Source organism: Manduca sexta, chromosome 17, assembly GCF_014839805.1.
Source record: "Manduca sexta isolate Smith_Timp_Sample1 chromosome 17, JHU_Msex_v1.0, whole genome shotgun sequence".
Classification (NCBI taxonomy): Eukaryota; Metazoa; Arthropoda; class Insecta; order Lepidoptera; family Sphingidae; genus Manduca; species Manduca sexta.
In genome coordinates, this window is record NC_051131.1 from 4,652,828 (window position 1) to 4,671,209 (window position 18,382).

At 34.4% G+C, this 18,382-nt stretch overlaps 1 protein-coding gene across 2 annotated transcripts; it reads right to left on the reverse strand.

Annotated features, from left to right (window-relative positions):
* Positions 1-1,056: 1,056 nt before the first annotated feature.
* Positions 1,057-18,178, reverse strand: LOC115445158 (non-receptor tyrosine-protein kinase TNK1). 2 transcript variants are annotated; one of them, XM_030171334.2, is made up of 10 exons: positions 17,790-18,178; positions 17,398-17,642; positions 16,653-17,067; positions 16,069-16,270; positions 15,196-15,391; positions 14,399-14,524; positions 14,127-14,200; positions 9,513-9,641; positions 7,413-7,532; positions 1,057-6,759 (listed from the first exon to the last, which is right to left on the reverse strand). In XM_030171334.2, the coding sequence occupies exons 1-10, from the start codon at positions 17,874-17,876 to the stop codon at positions 5,660-5,662; spliced, it is 2,694 nt and encodes an 897-aa protein (XP_030027194.1). In that variant the 5' UTR covers positions 17,877-18,178; the 3' UTR covers positions 1,057-5,659. The 2 variants fall into 2 exon arrangements, with proteins under 2 accessions (XP_030027194.1, XP_030027193.1); XM_030171333.2 differs by having other exon boundaries at positions 9,402-9,641.
* Positions 18,179-18,382: the final 204 nt, after the last annotated feature.

Consider the following 18,382-nt stretch of genomic DNA (forward strand, 5'->3'; position numbering starts at 1 on the left):
TTCTATGAAATCGGACACTTGTTCATTACGAGAGTGAGTTGCAATTTCCAATCTCTGAAAATGTTTAAGTACATAAGTAATACTTAGGTATAAAACGGGACGTCTATTCCAAAGAATGAAGAATAATTTTTTGCTCGTTGTTTTTATCAATAACATAAATAGTCATAGGCTTGTACAGATCAATAGCACATCGTCCATATATCAACCACACCACGAAATATTGTTTACACTTTTCATAATGCTATGAGAAATCAATATGGCGGTTTACTGGCGTGTGTGGGTAGATGAAATATTACAGGTACGTTATTGAGTATTATATAGGCTTATAATGCCCAGTAATTTTACAACAGCAATGTTGTTCAAGCCGATATATGATTCTCACACTTACCAGCCTGCGATATCACAACTTTTGGCACCCATCCTCTAAAATATATTTCTCTACCTGAGTTATTTAGTTCAAACGTTATGCATTACAATTTATAGTGTTAACTCAGTGCGGAGCCTCGAAACGGAACAAGGAATACATATATATTGGCAGCTTATAAGTTATAATATAATTATTGTCAGGGTCTAAGGAAATTTTGTGTAAGTATCTACATTTATAAAAAAAATATTCTGTTGAGATACAACACATGGTTACCTCGGTTTCTCATAATGATATCAATCAACTGTTTTCAACAAACGATCCCAATCTCAATCTTGAATCCGATTCCGAGAAGCCAATCAAAATAAGTGATTTGTAAGCATGTTAAAAAATATTTGTTCTGATTGATTCACTTTTGGGATAGACCGAAAAAAACGAATTGGGTCGTTTATTGAAAATAAGGATGACAAGATAAAATTCACGCGCAGTACTTTTGGACTGGCGAAACTGGGCTCAACAAAAAACAAGATTTTTCAAAATTTCTTGATATTCGTGTTTTTGTTAGCATGGATATCATTATAAATCTATTGCATCTTGGTATGACTATGTTCAGTGGTCGAACATTTAATATAATATTGTAATCAATTATATTTATTTTGTGTTTGTTACATAAGTAGAAATAAAAATCAACATTAAGCTGCAACAAGACTTTTATTATCATTTTACATGGCTCTTTATTTACATTGAATCTTTACATTTATACATTTTCACACTTATTTAAGTAATTGGAAAATGTGGTACATAGTCGTCTTTTCAGTATTACACAAAAGTTATAACGTTTTAAACAATGCTAAATTTAATAAAACTATTATATTTCGTGTTACATTAAAATATTTATATAAAAACAAACAGATTTCGTGGCTCAGAAACAACAATCATACAGAATCATTTTTCAATGGCGGATCCAGACTAGTTATCAAACCGCTGTTAATCAAGACTAAAACATATTACAATATTCACAGCTGAAACTTGGGCCCGCCTTTGAGATTTGCATTTACTCTCGTAAAAATGTCCTGTATCAATTAGGAACAAAATACCTGACCCGAATCCACTAAATACAATGATGTTTGCAATATTTCCATGACATTTTCACATCCCGTAATATTTAAAGTCTTAGGACAAAACGAGATGATCATTACAATAAAATAAGACATGTAGTATGACTAATCTTACACTTTTGTTTTTTAAAGGTTTGAAAGACTGGCCAACAAAAAATAAATATTCGTATATTTAAAAAAAGGAAAAAAAGTATGTGGATATCAAAATGAAATTTTTAAAATTGATATAAATATTGCCAGTCTAAAAAAACAAAACAATATTTTATATTTGTAATAAGCGACACTGATGCAGAGTTTTGATCAATACCTACTTATCGAGATGATACGACCCTGCCCATGATGGCTACATACAATTATACTCTAAACATGAGTTATAAAGTAAAATGTGCGCAACTAATCTACCAGGTACTTATAGGTGAGGCACCGTGTGATGTTCAGAGTATTAGTTCACTAATTACTTAACTACGTAGCACTCGATTAGAGTTCTAAGACTTCGATCGCATAAAACGACGCTAAATAAGTGATGGAGGAAAATAATACATTATAGCACTGGCATGAAATTAATTACACTTGTAACACGCACTCGTACACAAGCTCGATGACGCATATAGATTTGGGTGCCAATATATGCAAAATTGGGAGTTCAAAAAATTACAAAGCATTAAAACTAACTTAGCCTTACATTGCTAAAGAAAATAAAAATGCGGCAATCTTACGCAAGTTCGTAAAAAATCATGTTATATTTTTTGAGAAGTTACAAAGTTTTTATTTAGAAAAAAATATTAACAAAATATAGGGACATGCACAGTAATGGTTTAAATAATTCGAAATTAATGATTAATCTTACTAGTTATCACAAAACAGACAAGATTTTGCTATACATTGAAACTTCTAAGCTAAACTCCTTCAAGCACTTCCATGCAGTGCTTCACTTTTTCACGCATGAGATTTAAATAGGGTAAGAATAATATGACATTTAATACGATTGATATTTCATTAGTGAATTTAATGAAAGCAAAACATTGAAATCCTTCATTAATAGGGACAGTTACCATGTGTCTTGAATGGCATATGATCTCTGTTATAAAGATTTACGTGAAAATAACTCAGAAATGCTTAGAAAATACTTTCTTTTGTATATAATAAACAGGCAATTATATACTCAATTGCTTTATTCTTAAGTGACGTATTTTATGCATATAAATGATGACTTAATAAATAGTGACTAAACATGTCCGCCCCCTTAGGATGTCACAAAAAACGCGACTCATTAGTATAATTTCGATGTTTTATAATATTGTGACTGAACGAGCGACCAATGTTTTAGTCACGTGTTTGTCTCTCAGCCAATCCCTATAAAACGACACGGAATCGCGTCGTATTTTTTGCGATATTCTAAGCATACAGGTGTCCATAAACATAATTATATATCAACGGTTGAATGGCTAATTGAGGTAAGCGACATTTTTATTCAAAAAAAAATTAACTAACTTAAAACACATGGAAAAAATGCTGATTTTAAATATGTATGAAACTTAGTGTTGCAAAATGTGGCTTAAGTCAAAAAGCTTTTCAACTGTCGTTATTATTGTTATCGTTTTCTTTAACTCATTTATGAATCGGATCTGATCAAAAGCTGACTTCTTGAGATCTAGAACCATCAACCTATAATTAAATGCTTACGTCGAAAATATTTTTTTTAAATGACCCGCTAATGAATTGGACATTTAATTTTTTTTATAATGAGATTGTCTTATGTTACTAGCGGATTGGGCCTTAACAAATCACCCATAGTTTTTAATACATAGCACAATACTTTTACGAAAGATGTAAAGGTGCCAAAAAAATAGCCAATCAATGTATCAATTAATTGATTCCCGCATCGAAAAATAAACACAAGGAACAGATCAATAAAGAAAAATATTCTTGTGTAGTGTCGTTTGCAAGTTCTCCACGAAAGTCCACGACTGCTATCTACTAGCCGAAGATTTAAATAAACGATCACATAAATCGATATCGAATATTTTTTGTCTGACATACTGAACAGACGCTGTGCCTATGGACGAATTATTAACCAAATTCAAAAGGAGGTAATCAATTCGACGTGTGTTCTTTTTGTATATATATTTTTTGGCATTATATCAAAATCAACGAATGGGATCGTTTATTGAAATCATACGTAAATCGATTCGTCCATAGGTTGACAAACTGAAGGTGCTAGTACTGCTCTACGTAATTTCTTTCAGTCTTATAATATCTATCTATACTAGTCTAGCAGGAGCGGCCAGCGTCATATCACAGGATTTTAATAGCCAAACGAAGACAGCAGCTTTCAATAATAAGGCATGGATATATTTCTTAGTTGACATTCTGTATAAAGAATCATTCGAACAAATAAATGATTTCGAGGGTTGAAAGGCTAATTGACTTAAGCGACATTTTTTTCGAAAAATTTAAATTAAGTTAAAAAAACATAAAAAAATCTGATTTTAAATATATATGAAACTTAGTGTCACAAAAAATGTCGTTTAAATCACTTAGCCTTTCAACCAACGATTTAGTTAACTAACGACTAAGGATTAATAATGACGCCACGTTTATATCCTTTTGGCTTAAAATAGGTTATAACATGACATTCTGTCATAGTTAATAGACTAATCAAAAATGTGTTGTTAAATAATTTCACCACAAATATCTTTATGAAACAAAACACACACACTAAAATTCATTCGCGTTCAGAAAATAGGGAGTCATCGTTGTCGGTTAGCCGACAAACGCCCTCCTATTACTTAGGATAGTTAAAATCAAAACAGTCAAGTTGCCCGTGAGAAGTTGAAGACATATGTATGCAATCTCATTGGTTGGGCGTATGTCGGCTGACGGCAACAGTGATTACTCACTGTTTTCTTATTGCGAATGAACTATACAGTACTACTGGCTTTTTAACTAAATTTTTAAAATGGTTTCTTTGATATTGTCTTAGTACTGTAAGGAAATATATATATATAAAAATAAATATTGTAACACACATATATATATATATATATATATATATATATAAATGTGTTACAATAAATAAAAATATATATATGTGTTACAATATTTTTCGGCGCTTTGTATTTTAATAGAATTTATTAAAAAAATATAAACAAATGTTTTACTCAATATTTCACAAACAATTTGACATCCAAATAGGGTTTAAAGCTAAATGAAATCAACACTTCAGTTTGTTTACATTTTATGCAATTTCTATTGAAATAGATATTATGTTACAGTGCTGAAGCAGTTTTATTAAAGCATTTTTCTCTATTAAATGACAAAATGTTGAATAAATATAATTAAATAGGGCATTTGACTGTACTTCCGAAACTGTTACTCGTTTTTTTTAAATAAATTTGTATACTTTTCTACTTAATTAACCAATCTATGCATTTTACATTTGTATACTCTTCATTTGTTTATTATGAAAGTTCGATCAAAATGTCAGGACCAAAACCAAAGAGTTTTGATCATATTGTGGTCTCATTATAACTCGATGTTCCAAATATTATGAACATTCGACCGCAAAAGTAGTTGACTGAACATGTACCATTTAATAAAGGTATTTTTAGTAACACTTTAACATGCTATATTTAAAGAACAACGTCACATTTTTCCAGTCAAATACCATATCATGAATACACTAAAATTAGATAGTATTAGGCCGCCCTTACACTATCAGTTTCCAACTCACCATACAGTTACAAAAATATTTTTATACAATTTGTATACAAATAAAGCATCGCTAATATCATGAGTGATGTGTAACTTACGTGATATATTTCAGCTTAATTTACTACTGGACATAGAATACGCACCTTGTTATATTAAATATACAATTGCATACTGTTGTATTTAACCTAATATAGTAAAAAATCAGTATTATCCACACTAATTCTCGGTTTAATCTCATCAAATGCATTGTTTCTGCTTTCTATGTATGAGTCAGCGCCTCATTAGTAAAGGCATGAGAATATTAGTATTGGTAACATTTTTTTCATCCTCGGCAAAGTGTACCCACTAAACTTGATGGTAAGTGGTGTAGGGCCCATATAGTGACTGTGGAGACGTGATTACCTCTCGCCAGTTGACACAATAATGCCGGCGTTGCGTGTGAGTCCGTTAGTACGCCTCGTGGCTAGTGTGTGGTGTGCGTGGTGTGCGTGGCGTGCGTGGAGTGCGGGCGCGGCGGCGCGGGGCGGTGCGGGCGCGGCGCGCGCTCCTCCGACACCTCGTCGTACAGCGAGTTCGAGTACAGGCGCTGCGACGCGCTGTATATCGGGTTCAGTGGCTCCTCAATCTCACTGTAAAAATTACTCGCCGTCTCAACTTCGTCGTATCTCACGTCACGCGACGTCGACGCTAAATTCGTATTGTAATTACCAGAATAACTCGCATAGTTACTGTAATCGACATTCTGGTATTTTAACGCAGAATAATTCTTAGAGTTCTCCAAGCAGTCACTGAAATTCTTCAGTTTTTCGCCTTCTTCCTCACCCTTGGGAACGTAAATATTTTTCTCATAATTGTCTCTGACGGTCTTCGACGGCGTCGATAGTTTTGTGTAATAATCTTTCGTCTCCAATATGAATTGCTGTTGCGCTGGATTTATATCAAAGTTATTGTAGAGAGGAATGTCGTTATATCGACTGTCGCTTACACTATTATTTGCCATCGATGTCGATGGTTGCTCAGTATACGCACTATTCGAGTATATATTATCACTATTAGTATTTTTAGTTCTGAGATTCAACGATTCTGAAATTCTATCATCGAGAGACATTTCGGCTAGCGACTTCGAGACGTCAGGTACGTTTCTTTCCATAGAGAGCGCGTTAGCGTTCGCGTACGTAGCGTTCGGTAGAGCGTACGTGGAATTATTTTGACTACTATTATTGACTACGCTATTATTATAACCGTAGGACCACTCGGATCCAGTCACAGTATTATAGTTACTAGCTGAGTACGCTTGAGATTCATTATAGTTTGATTGTGATGTACTAGATTCGCCTAATTGTATGTCATAATTGGGCCTCGTTTGTTTGTCTTCTGGCCAGTATTGTGATGTGTTGAACGGGTCTAAAGACATTTGGTTATTGGCACTGGTGCCGCCAAACACAGCTATATTATCTAATGACTTAGCACCATACATGTTTGAAACGTTTTGCGAATTGCGCGGGCTGAGTGAATACGTAGGAAGACTTTCGGTACTTTGTTGCCCCCAATCTGCATTTTGTCCTGAAATTTTGATATGAACTTTTAGTCCTCATATTTTACTAGAAATAATTTAAAATTAATAAGGAAACGTGCAATGTTCATGTAAGTCTTATTGCGTTAGAAGCCCCTTATCACATCGACGGTTGAAAGGTTAATTGTCTTAAGCGACATTATTTTGCAACACTAAGTTTCATATATATTTAAAATTAGCACTTTTTTCTATGTTTTTAATCTCCTTAAAATTTAAAAAAAAAATGTCGCTTAAGTCAACTTTTTTCTGTTTTTTTAATCTAGTTAAAATTTAAAAAAAAAAGTCGCTTAAATCAACTTTTTTCTGTTTTTTTAATCTAGTTAAAATTTAAAAAAAAATGTCGCTTAAGTCAACTTTTTTCTGTTTTTTTTAATCTAGTTAAAATTTAAAAAAAAATGTCGCTTAAGTCAACTCTTTTCTGTTTTTTTAATCTAGTTAAAATTTTTAAAAAAATGTCGCTTAAGTCAATTATCCTTTCAACCGTCGACACAATTAAAAACATTTATGCCAAGAGCAATTAGGCGTTTTACGCGTACACGGTAAAAATGTTATGCGTTTTAAAGTATAGATTAACTGTACGAGGCATAATTGCGGTATGTTACATTGTTTTACCATTTTATCTAAACATAAACTAAATACTCACCAATTTCAGGCACGTCTATCGGCTCATCGAGTATTGAAACGTTGCTTTGATTGGCTGCAGTACTAGAATTCAATTTGGTAACCGGCGGTAAATCCAAATCAATTAATAAATCTTCTTTTACTGAAAACATATGCACTTTGAGTAATTTGTTACATAAGAATATTAAATAACAAAAAGGAAATTGAATAACTGTCTATTACTGAAGTAATGATCTTTACGGCTTTGACAATTAAATAGCGGTACGAAAAATATTTAAGGACAAAGATAATAAAACAGTATTAGGAGTTTATTTATTGATAGGTAAAATAATAAATGCGTTTCTATGATTGAAATAACTGTGCCAAATGCCGGTTGTCATATTTTTATGTTTTTTTTAGCTTGTACACTTTAGCGTGCCTTCGATAAAAATAAGTAGTCAGGGTTGTGACAATGAAACGGCATAAAATATTTAAGAGCAAACGTGCATGCGTGTTGAAAGTTAAATTGTTATGTTTCATTACGTGACAACAGAGAGGTTGTCAAGTCACAGGAGACTGTAAACATTTAATGCAATAGCAAGGCGAATGCGAACTAACTGTGCAGTCTATGTAAAAATTTAAAGCACATCCATATATTTTGAAATCCACCAATTTTGACGGAGCGCGCACCACACTAAAGCTTATCGAGAAGTTATAAAATTAAAAATATTTATTATTCATAAAGGATCATAGTTCCAACTGATTACAAAAATTATATTATAAATAATATTCACTGATAATCTTCACTGTGTCATTCATTGCTGGTGGTAGGATATATTTTATATCCACTCAGATAGCGACCACCGTACATAAGATGTTAAAACCCGCTATAGTGGTCCAAGTAATACTGTCACATTTCGGGATCAGCCTGTATATATCCGGTCTCAACAGGCCGGCATAATTGTGTAGACTGCCGAGGGGTAATCATGTCTCCTCATTAGATATTCTACTGGACCCCATTCCACATACTAGCTGGTGCAGTGGGGTTACTTTGCCGTGCAAAATAAAAAAAAAATCAGAGAACGAAATCGAACTTTTTTGTTACGCCAAATATGTCGGAGAACAAAATTTCATCGTGCTACACCTCTGACTTTTCTAAAAATCACGTGTGTATTCTTTGTGAATTTATCGTTCGCTTTAACGGTGAAGGAAAACATCGTGAGGAAACCTGCACACCTGAGAAGTTCTCTATAGGAATTTCGAAGATGTGTGAAGTCTACCAATCCGCACTAGGCCAGCGTGGTGGAATAAGGCCTAATCCCTCTCAGTAGTAGAGGAGGCCCGTGCTCAGCAGTGGGCAAGTATATAATACAGGGCTGATATTATTATTATTATTTGGTGTTTAGGCTAACTAGTTTAACATGACAGACAGTTCTAGAGACATTGCCAAAGGGAAATCCCAACGAGCCAACAGCTAGTCAGATTAGAAAATTACAAAGATCCCGTCCCTGCACTGCGATTAATTTCTGATTTGTACTAGTCCGAAATAGAACTTCACTGGCATTCAGTGTTTTAAATGTGGCTAGGATCGGAGTCGTATGTGTGGAATGGCTGCAAAGTAATTCCATTGCACTTACGCGGGCCATTGATGGCGGATTTTACACATTGCGTACGGTGGTCGCTATTCGAACTAATTCAAATATCCTTCTACCCTCAATACTTGTATCATAGTAACTATATTTATCTCGACTGTCCCGGTGACGTAGTTGTGTAGTGTGCGCGGTACAGTACGACTAGAGCTATGAGGTCCCGGATACAAATCTCCGGTCGGGCAGTGATACTGGATTTTGTGTCCGATATAGCGATAGGCTCGTCCCCTGTCATATCATGGGACGGAACACAAGTAGCAATGCACCTCTGCCTACCCCTTTGGAGATGAAGACGTGATTTGTATTTTGTGTATGTGTGTCTAAATGTAGTATTGGATAAGATATGAGTATGAAAGAGCTGCAGTAAGTCTGAGCCGGTTTACCTTGTCTAAGGGTGTGTGGTTGTCGGGGCGGGTGCGGCGGGGGCGGGGCGGCGGCGCGGTGCAGCGCGCGCTCGCGGTCGTTCACAAGCTTATTGTAGTTAAAGTGCTTACTGCCTGTGTTGCCCGCGCGCGTGCTCGCCGGCTGCGTCGACTCTATCGTCTTGCGCTTGCGCAGTATCACTGATGCCTCGTCTGATATGCCGTTTTGAGATATCGGTGATGTATTTTGACTTGGTTGGACTGTAACAAATATACAGAAATGATTAACAATATTATTGACAACTAGGTGTTGCTCGCGACTTTACCCGCGTTAAAGTCCTTTCTCACTACAAAAGTTTCTGCATCACGTTACGGATCCATAGCGCCACGAGTACGACGCCAGCACCATCTTATCATTCATCATTAAAAAAATCAAAATAAGTATTTCCTAATAAGTTCCCCATTAAGTTACCGAGATAAGAAGTAGCCTATGTGTCAATCAAAGACATAGTATATGCGTGTGACAAATTTAATTCAAATTCGTCTAGCGGTTACTGAGTTTGCTTTTAACAAACATCCAAACATTCGGAATTATAACATTGGTAATACTAAAAGTAAAAAAAAAAAATACGTGTATTATATGCACTTTAGAGTCTAAGCAGTGATACTATCACTAATTACAAATCTAATCAGTATTTTGACTGACTTGTTTAAGTAAACGCAAGCCCATTTCGCATGTAGTGTTCACATCTAGAAGGGCACAATGCTACGTACCCTATTATCGCATGTACTACTTTATATGATTTGAAATTAATATTGTACCCAGTTTTGTGAACCAAAAATAAAAAAAAATAAAAAAAAATGTTATAGTCCTTTCGATAAATACACATTTTAATAAAATATTAATTTTTGTTTTATTTGTTAATGGGACATCACATTTAATAATCTGTTTTGATTCATTCACGCAATAAAAACACATAAACCAAAAATAGTAAAATCCATAGACTTATTTTAATTTAGAAGTGAAATAATTTAATACTTAAATAAATGGCCTGTCCCAGGAGATAAAATACTTTTACATAATAAAATGTTAAGCCTCATAAAATGTAAACACAACTCCATGGATACTTTATGAGTTCAGTAAACTTTCATAACGTGTAAATATTGTGCGCGAATACCGCTGCGAATATTATACAAAAACACGATAAACGGTTAGCATTACTAATTTATGTTCATTAAATATTAAAGCGTATTAGGGGATATTGTAGTGACAACAAAAATAATATTTAACCAAATTGATTTTAGTTCATAAAACGTGTTCAATGACAAAGATTTTATTTATAGTCACGGAGTCCTATTCCATCTACTCGGGCATATCCGTATTTTTGCAATAACTGGCATTTTAATCAAAGAACAGCTTTCTTAGCCGTGTAGGTAAGAGTCAAAATCCCTTACTGACTTTACTACGACTATCAAAGCTGTACTTCGATTAGAATTCCTGTAATTTCACTATTCGCCCCCGTAGACGGAATAGGATCCCGTGCCTACATATCGGCGGTTGAAAGGCTAATTGTCTTAAGCGACATTTTTTTGCGACACTAAGTTTCATACATATTTAAAATCAGCACTTTTTTCTGTTTTTTTCTTCTTCTTAGTCGAACACTCTTGACAGAGTGGTCGTGGTCGTCATGTAGAGTTTTCCGGAGCAGATGCAATACGCCTCATGATCTTACGCCATACCTCTCTGTTAGAGGAAATTCTGGTGCATTCATGTACGGGACGGTCCACGGCAGATTTAACTTGATCGGTCCAGCGCATAGGAGTCCTTCCTCGCGGTCGAGTGCCTTCAACCTTGCCCTGGACGACAACACGTCTGTTTTTTTAATTTAGTTAAAATCTTTTGAAGAAAAATGTCGCTTAAGTCAATTAGCCTTTCAACCTCCACATAGCGATGTTTTGTTCAGGATGACATTAACTACATCGCCATATGCAATGCAGTCGATGAAAAATTAGAACCAAAGTTAGACTTCGTATCTGGCTACAGTCACCAAAACTATGTTGATCGGCGTATTTACTATTTCGTCCTACTAAAATTGTCACCACACCTTGATGAGAATTCATTTTGTCATAAAGAATATGACACGTACATTAAATAATATTATCGGTTTACTCAGAAAGCCAAGCCTAATATAAAACTTAGAAATGCGTTACACAATGTTTATTCCTTAATAGTAATATTACCGATAATTCGAAACAGTCTTAGTATTAATCATTGTAATTTGTTTTGATTTCACGCTTTAAAATGTGTAGAGGAATAAATGCGTTGCTTGTTTCTAATTTTCTTTCCATCCAAAAAATATTGAGCTATCTTTACAAAATATACCTCGACAAAATCGAAACGCCTGCATAATAAAAATACACGCGCTATTAATAAAAATATTAATATTCGAAAGGCCACCCATCAAAATTCTTTCTAGGCAGTATATTAAACAAATTAGTTGGCTATAAGCAATAGTACAGCGTTTATTATAATTATTTTTCTTCAGCCTATTCAAAATTCCGATCAGAATTTATGTATATCCAAAAACGATGTTGGTTTTTTTTTAACCTCTAGACTGCTTGCCCCCAACCTCCCCTGATTCTACATCGTATGATTTACGTACTAGTAATAATGAACGGGTATTATTCTGGTAAAAAATTACACTAGAAATAGGCGAAAAAGTACGCAAGGACAAATAAGCTTTGCCCTGAGTCGGCCTTCATGGTGTTCACGCAACACATTTTCCTAAGGTCGTCGGCATTGTTTGAATTTCGCTGACACCTAACCACGCAATGACTCATTATAACATTAGTTTTCATTTTCTTAAGACGTAGAAATCATGACACGAGGAAAATCCAATTGTACGTTATGAATGCGAAATGAATTCACGTAATACATTCGTGTAGTACGCAGGTGGAGGGGCAAGGTGTGTCTCATAATGGCGATAACTTGTACACTTAGTCACGGATTAGCGATTTTCAATGTTAAATATTTTATTTGTGCGACGCGAAAATAGCTGATAACATGTGTATATAAGGATAGGCATTTGGTTCATGTAATATTTAGTACATATTTTATTACAAGTCATATTATGCGTGCGTTCCTTTCATGAGATCAAATCGGCGGTTGAAAGGCTAATTGACGTAAGCGACATTATTTTTCGAAAAATTTAAATAGTTTAAAAATACACAGAAAATGTGCAGATTTTAAATATGTATGAAACTTGGTTTCGCAAAAAAATGTCGCTTAAGACAATTAGCCTTTCAAGCGCCGAAATATTTGGAAACAATATTGTCTCTCTATATATAGTTATAGTGAGTCTATATACACTCTGAGTTATGTCTATAATTATGCTCTCATTCCTAGGAACTTTGAAAGACAAGTAAATAATCTTATTGGGGTTGACTATTCCAAATTAACCCTAAAATCAACCTAATTATTAAGAGCCCCACCTCCATGACCGTCGACAATCGCATAAACTGTTAAACTCATATAAGGTCTATAAAAAACCGAGCCATCAAGACGATGACAATAATTCGTAGCTCAACGCGCGGTTTAAATGGGAGGGATCTGCGCTAGATACTAAAATAGACGAAGCGTAATGAATGAAAGCGACGGGACTCGCCGCGGGGCCACTCGATAACACCGCTATAAACTAAACGTGGGACACCCTCGCATTGCATCAACCAAGCACGTCATACCGATGTAGATGGTATTACATTTGCGATATCGATACGTGTTGCAAATGCGTAATTAAATTAATACTGTGACTGAAAGGCGTGAATGTTTGAAACGATAATGATTAGTATATTTATAGGCGTCTACTATGGAAACTACAATACATTTAGTATTCATACTAAATCACACGTGCTGAACTAAAGTTTACGTAAACACTGAATGGCCCTAAGACAAGTTTTAAAAAAAAATCATTTTTTTTTTCATAATTAGAATATTATTATAAATATTCTGTAAACAATAATCCGTCCTTTCCTGCCAAAAAAATAACTTTTTTTCACCATACAAGTTGAGTATTTTGAAACACCCTCTATGTTTAGAGGTATAGATACCGCCATACATAGCCTTGCAAACAAACTCACCCTGTATAACGGTATTACATAAAGGAAAAATACCAATATCATAAGTGCAGTAATCACTTTCGCAGCAGAAAATGACGTCTACATCTATTCGTGCGCCTTATTCCACTCCACGTTGTCATAAAAGTGAATGCGCCCGTATAAAAGTATATTGCATATAATGACGAAACAGACTTAGGCAGATATGGAGTGTGCGTATTTACAAACATTACGCTCGCGCTGCGACTCGGCTCGCTTGTAATTCTTACCGCTATTTAGGTCGCTTGTCTACTATTTACGTTGGCCAGATGTGACGTTACCGCACCTATAGAGTTATGGAGACCTAATCCAATATTCGTTTTTTTTAATGGGTCAGATATTAGGATCTCCTTTGTTCAAGTCTCTTAAATCCTGAACGTGTCATATTTCAATTTGTACCAAAAACGTGTCTAACTAACTTAAAAAATATCTTCTTATTTCAATCCGTTTACTTTATTGTTTGATGATGTTATCAAATCAGTCATAGCAATATTTCTCATATAATGTTCGATAATCATATTAAAAAAAATAATTAAAATGACAAAAATCATACGAAAAATGGTATAATGATATTTAAAAATATAAATGACTCACCTTTAGAGGATAGCATGGGCGATTTTTTTGTCGGCGCTTGATTATTTTTCGCCTTTCCAGTCGATATTATATTGCTGAAAAATTTTAACTCATATGAATGTGCAATAGTAGAAGAACCGAAAAAGTTATTATAAAGAATTCAATGTAAATACTTATTGGTTGAGAACAGTGGAAATTAAACATACACACATAATTTTCCGTAATAGGTCATTACAAACATAGTTTCATCGGCTTCTTAAAAATAATAAAAGAGAATCAAAAAAATTAAATACCTGGGAAACAGTCCAACTTCTAACGTCCTTTGGTTTTGTCCTTTCCACCAATGTAATTCTGGCCTTTTGTCAATTAACACTATTGGATCGCCCGCTTCTACCGTCATTTGTCCTTGTTTCCTATAGCTGTTGGGGAAGATAACATTTATTTATAACTTATAAATTATATTATAAGGCATGTGTATTAGAAGTTGCATGTTTTATGAATATAATATAGGCCCCATAAATTTAGATAATATTATATAAACGTGATATAAATATGTCCATGATAGGTCTATTCGAAGTTCAAGAACAGATAAAAATATTTCGTGAATGTATTTAGAATAATCAAAAACTACATATGTATGTATTCAGTTAGTGTTGTCCTTCACCGCACAAGCTGCATGCACCTAGTTAAGAAATTGCCGAATAGTGATCGTTTTTTTGCGAACGCAAACAATCCGTAACATTTTTTAGCAACACGATTACATCATGCAGTCAAAATTCCCATTAAACTTTTTCAAATTGGAATAGAACACGGAACTTATGGCCATGCTTTGTTAAGGTTGACAAAATGATGCACAAATATTTATTTATGATGTTTTATAAAACAGTTGCATTAATGTAACGTTTTTTATGCTTTTAAAGAGAATAAAATACCTAACTTAGGTTATTATAATTGTCAACAAATTATATTTTTGCCTTACAAAATTCACCCAAATTTACTGGAATAAACATAAAATTTAGTAACTGTATGAAAACTTTAAATGATACAAACAACAGTAAACAGCACTAGATTTAAAAGAAAGTAAACATACCCTAGAGCAGAAGTCGCAGTTTCAAATTTGTTCATCTCTAAGTACCGAAATATACCGGCGAAAGTAGGTCTCTCCTTAGGGTTCAGGTCCCAGCACTGCATCATCAGCATGTATATGTCAGGAGGACACGCGGTGGGAGCCGTTAATCGCTGACCTTCGCGCATTATCAGCCGAAGTATCTCAGAACTATTCAAGCCTGAAGGAGGTCAAGTATCTTGTAAAATTTTGCATGACCATACATACATACGTAACTTCTTTTTCTATACAATCTTTTGAAAGTGTTTTGTGCTGAACCCTTCTACATATTAAATTAAAAAGTAAAACAGAGACACAAGAGTCATAATAATTTTTTGGTGTCATCAACTGAAGAGTGTAAAGCTGTATTTTAAATGTGACAAATAAAAAGAGTCTTTGTCTACCGGTAAGCACCATTGCGTGTACACTTTCCTTCATTGCCTACTCTATAAATTGTTTAATTGGCTCGTCCTCAATATTGCGGTAACACGCAAATGTTAGTCAAAAAGATGATTGAAAATCACGCAGCCCGTTTAAAATAAACACTCAGTCAAGGACACACAAATTCCTGACTTTGTTATTGAAATAATAGTCATTTTTTAAAATTCAAATATTTAAATTTTTCTACATAGTCTCGCTTTTTTATTCCCGAAGGAGTAGGGAGAGAAGCAACAAGTGAATCCAATTTTTGTCATGTATAGTTTATCCCACGACGTAGCAGGAAGCTTGCCTAAATATTTCGCAAATTTTTATTATGAAAATAAAGACAAATAATCTATATACGTTCATCGCTTAGATAGCTTCCCTATGATTCGATTTGTCCAATGGCATCATAGTGTGCACTTAAACCAGACTTACCAATCCAAGGCTCCTCGCCGAAAGTATACATCTCCCATAACGCGACAGCAAACATCCAAACATCAGAGGCGTGCGAAAACTGCCGCGTGCGCAGCGACTCCGGCGCGCACCACGGGAACGGCACGCGTCGACGCTCCGTCATCACGTAGCAGTCGTCAGTGTCTGGGAGCGCTCTCATTAGACCAAAGTCACCTATTTTCACCTAATAAAAGACAAGGGAATAAATGTTAGCAGTGAAGTATGGTTAATGTTGGCCTGCTAATGTGTTTTCCAACTTGCAGGTTTGTATAAGTTATTGAAGTTTGTAGGATGTAATAGGGGGACAAGTAGAGATGGAGTATTGTAAAGTTAATGCGGTCATAGTTTGTTTTAACGAATAGCAACAATGTTACCAAAGTCATAGTAATCACACATAATACATCAATTAATAAATAATAAAAAACAACATTGATTACCAATGGTTGGTGCGCTAATTGACATAAGTGTGATTTTAGTGTGAAATTGAGTTTTATACATTTTTGGAGTCAGCACATTTTTCTCCATGTTTTGAACTCGGTGTAAAGTTTTTGAACACTGCCACTTACCAAATCTAAAGTTGATAACAAAATATTTCTGCATGCCAAATCTCTGTGTAAAAATCTATTTTTTTCTAAATGTGCCATTCCAGCTGCCACTTGCGTTGACCATTTTGATATGTAATTTAATGAGACTTTTCCATTTTGGGCCCTTATGTAATCTAGTAAAGCACCCATAGGGGCCAGTTCACACACCATCATCAGTGGATGGAACACTACACCATGTAGTTTGATTAAATTTGCATGTTTTAAACTGTGCATAGCCTCTACTTCTCTTCGGAAGTCATCATAAATGCCCGGTGTTGCAAATGCATCTGCCTTGAGGACTTTTACTGCCACCGGCACAGTCTGTCCTTGCTCTGATATTTTCCATTCTCCTCTTTTGACTACTCCAAATGATCCATTACCTAGTTCATTATGTAGCCTACAATACAAACAAAATATAATTGGAGATTTCTGCAGTCCATAATTATAGATATTAATTATAGTGCAATTTTGAGTGAATTTAAAAAAAACACAACTTATGTAGGTTTAAACACATTTATTTTTTATGTTTATGTGAATTTTGGACATTGAAATGAAGCTATTTTTCATATTTTATCACAGTTTTTTATGTAAGAATTTTGTCCTGATATGTTAATAAGCTTTTTAAAATGAAAGTATTGCAAGGGAATAGTTGGCTACTTACATAAAAGAGTTTGTTTTGTTAATATAAAATCAATCAAATCAGCAATGAAGAATATTTCAAACTTACACAATGTCTTTCTCCAGTATAATACAAGTGGTGCTATGTTCCGTCTGTGTTGTTGGTCTTATGACGGCATCAGGTTTTTCCTTCACTGAATTTGTACCAAACAGTTTGTTCCAAAACTTTCTGTTCCATAGCTGCAGTTTCTTTTTCCTGACAGCATCAAATAGCCTGCGGACGCCAGGCTTACTGATGCCAATTCTTTCGAGATCGTCAGTGTGGACATAGTCAAAATGTGCTAATCTTGTTATCTAAAAATAAATTTGCTATGCATCTAACAATCAACAGCGTATATAGTAATTACGTATAGTTACAGTGAAATTTACGCACATCGATCCATACAAATAATAAAAATATCACGATTAGTTATGTAAACAAATAGTTTCGAGTATATTTACCTGTAACTGATCTCTAATCGGCAAATAAAATTGCTCAAGCTGCACATTCTGTAGGATTTCACACAGCCAGTCGGTTCCTGAATCCATGTTCTACTCGTTAAAGTCTATATTCAGGATTTGCGTACAGAAAAGGTGGCATCTCGAGAGCAGGAAATACAAGTTAAAGAGGATGTGAGAGCGACCAACTTGCTTTAACATAAACGTTGTTGGTGAGAAAAATAACACATTACATACGTTAATACACATAAACTTGCTTTTAAACACTACGTTTTTACTTACAAAATTGAATATTCTCTATTAATTTACACATAGAAAAACTGATAAAAACGTAAAACAAGAACAAGACAAAAAGACACATTTATTTTCCCGTAACTGACATTTTAATATGACAATGACAGCAACGGATTTATATTTTTTTATAGTGCCTGTCATACAGGCAGTGACCAAATCCGTACAGCCTATTGTCCGATTGATGTAATTGTTAAAGTTTAGTGTCCACCAGACTAGAAACTTTTAAACAGAATATTTTTATATCAAAGTTCTTCGAGTAGTCAATACAGACATATTATCAGAATAAGTATTTGTCCTTTTAT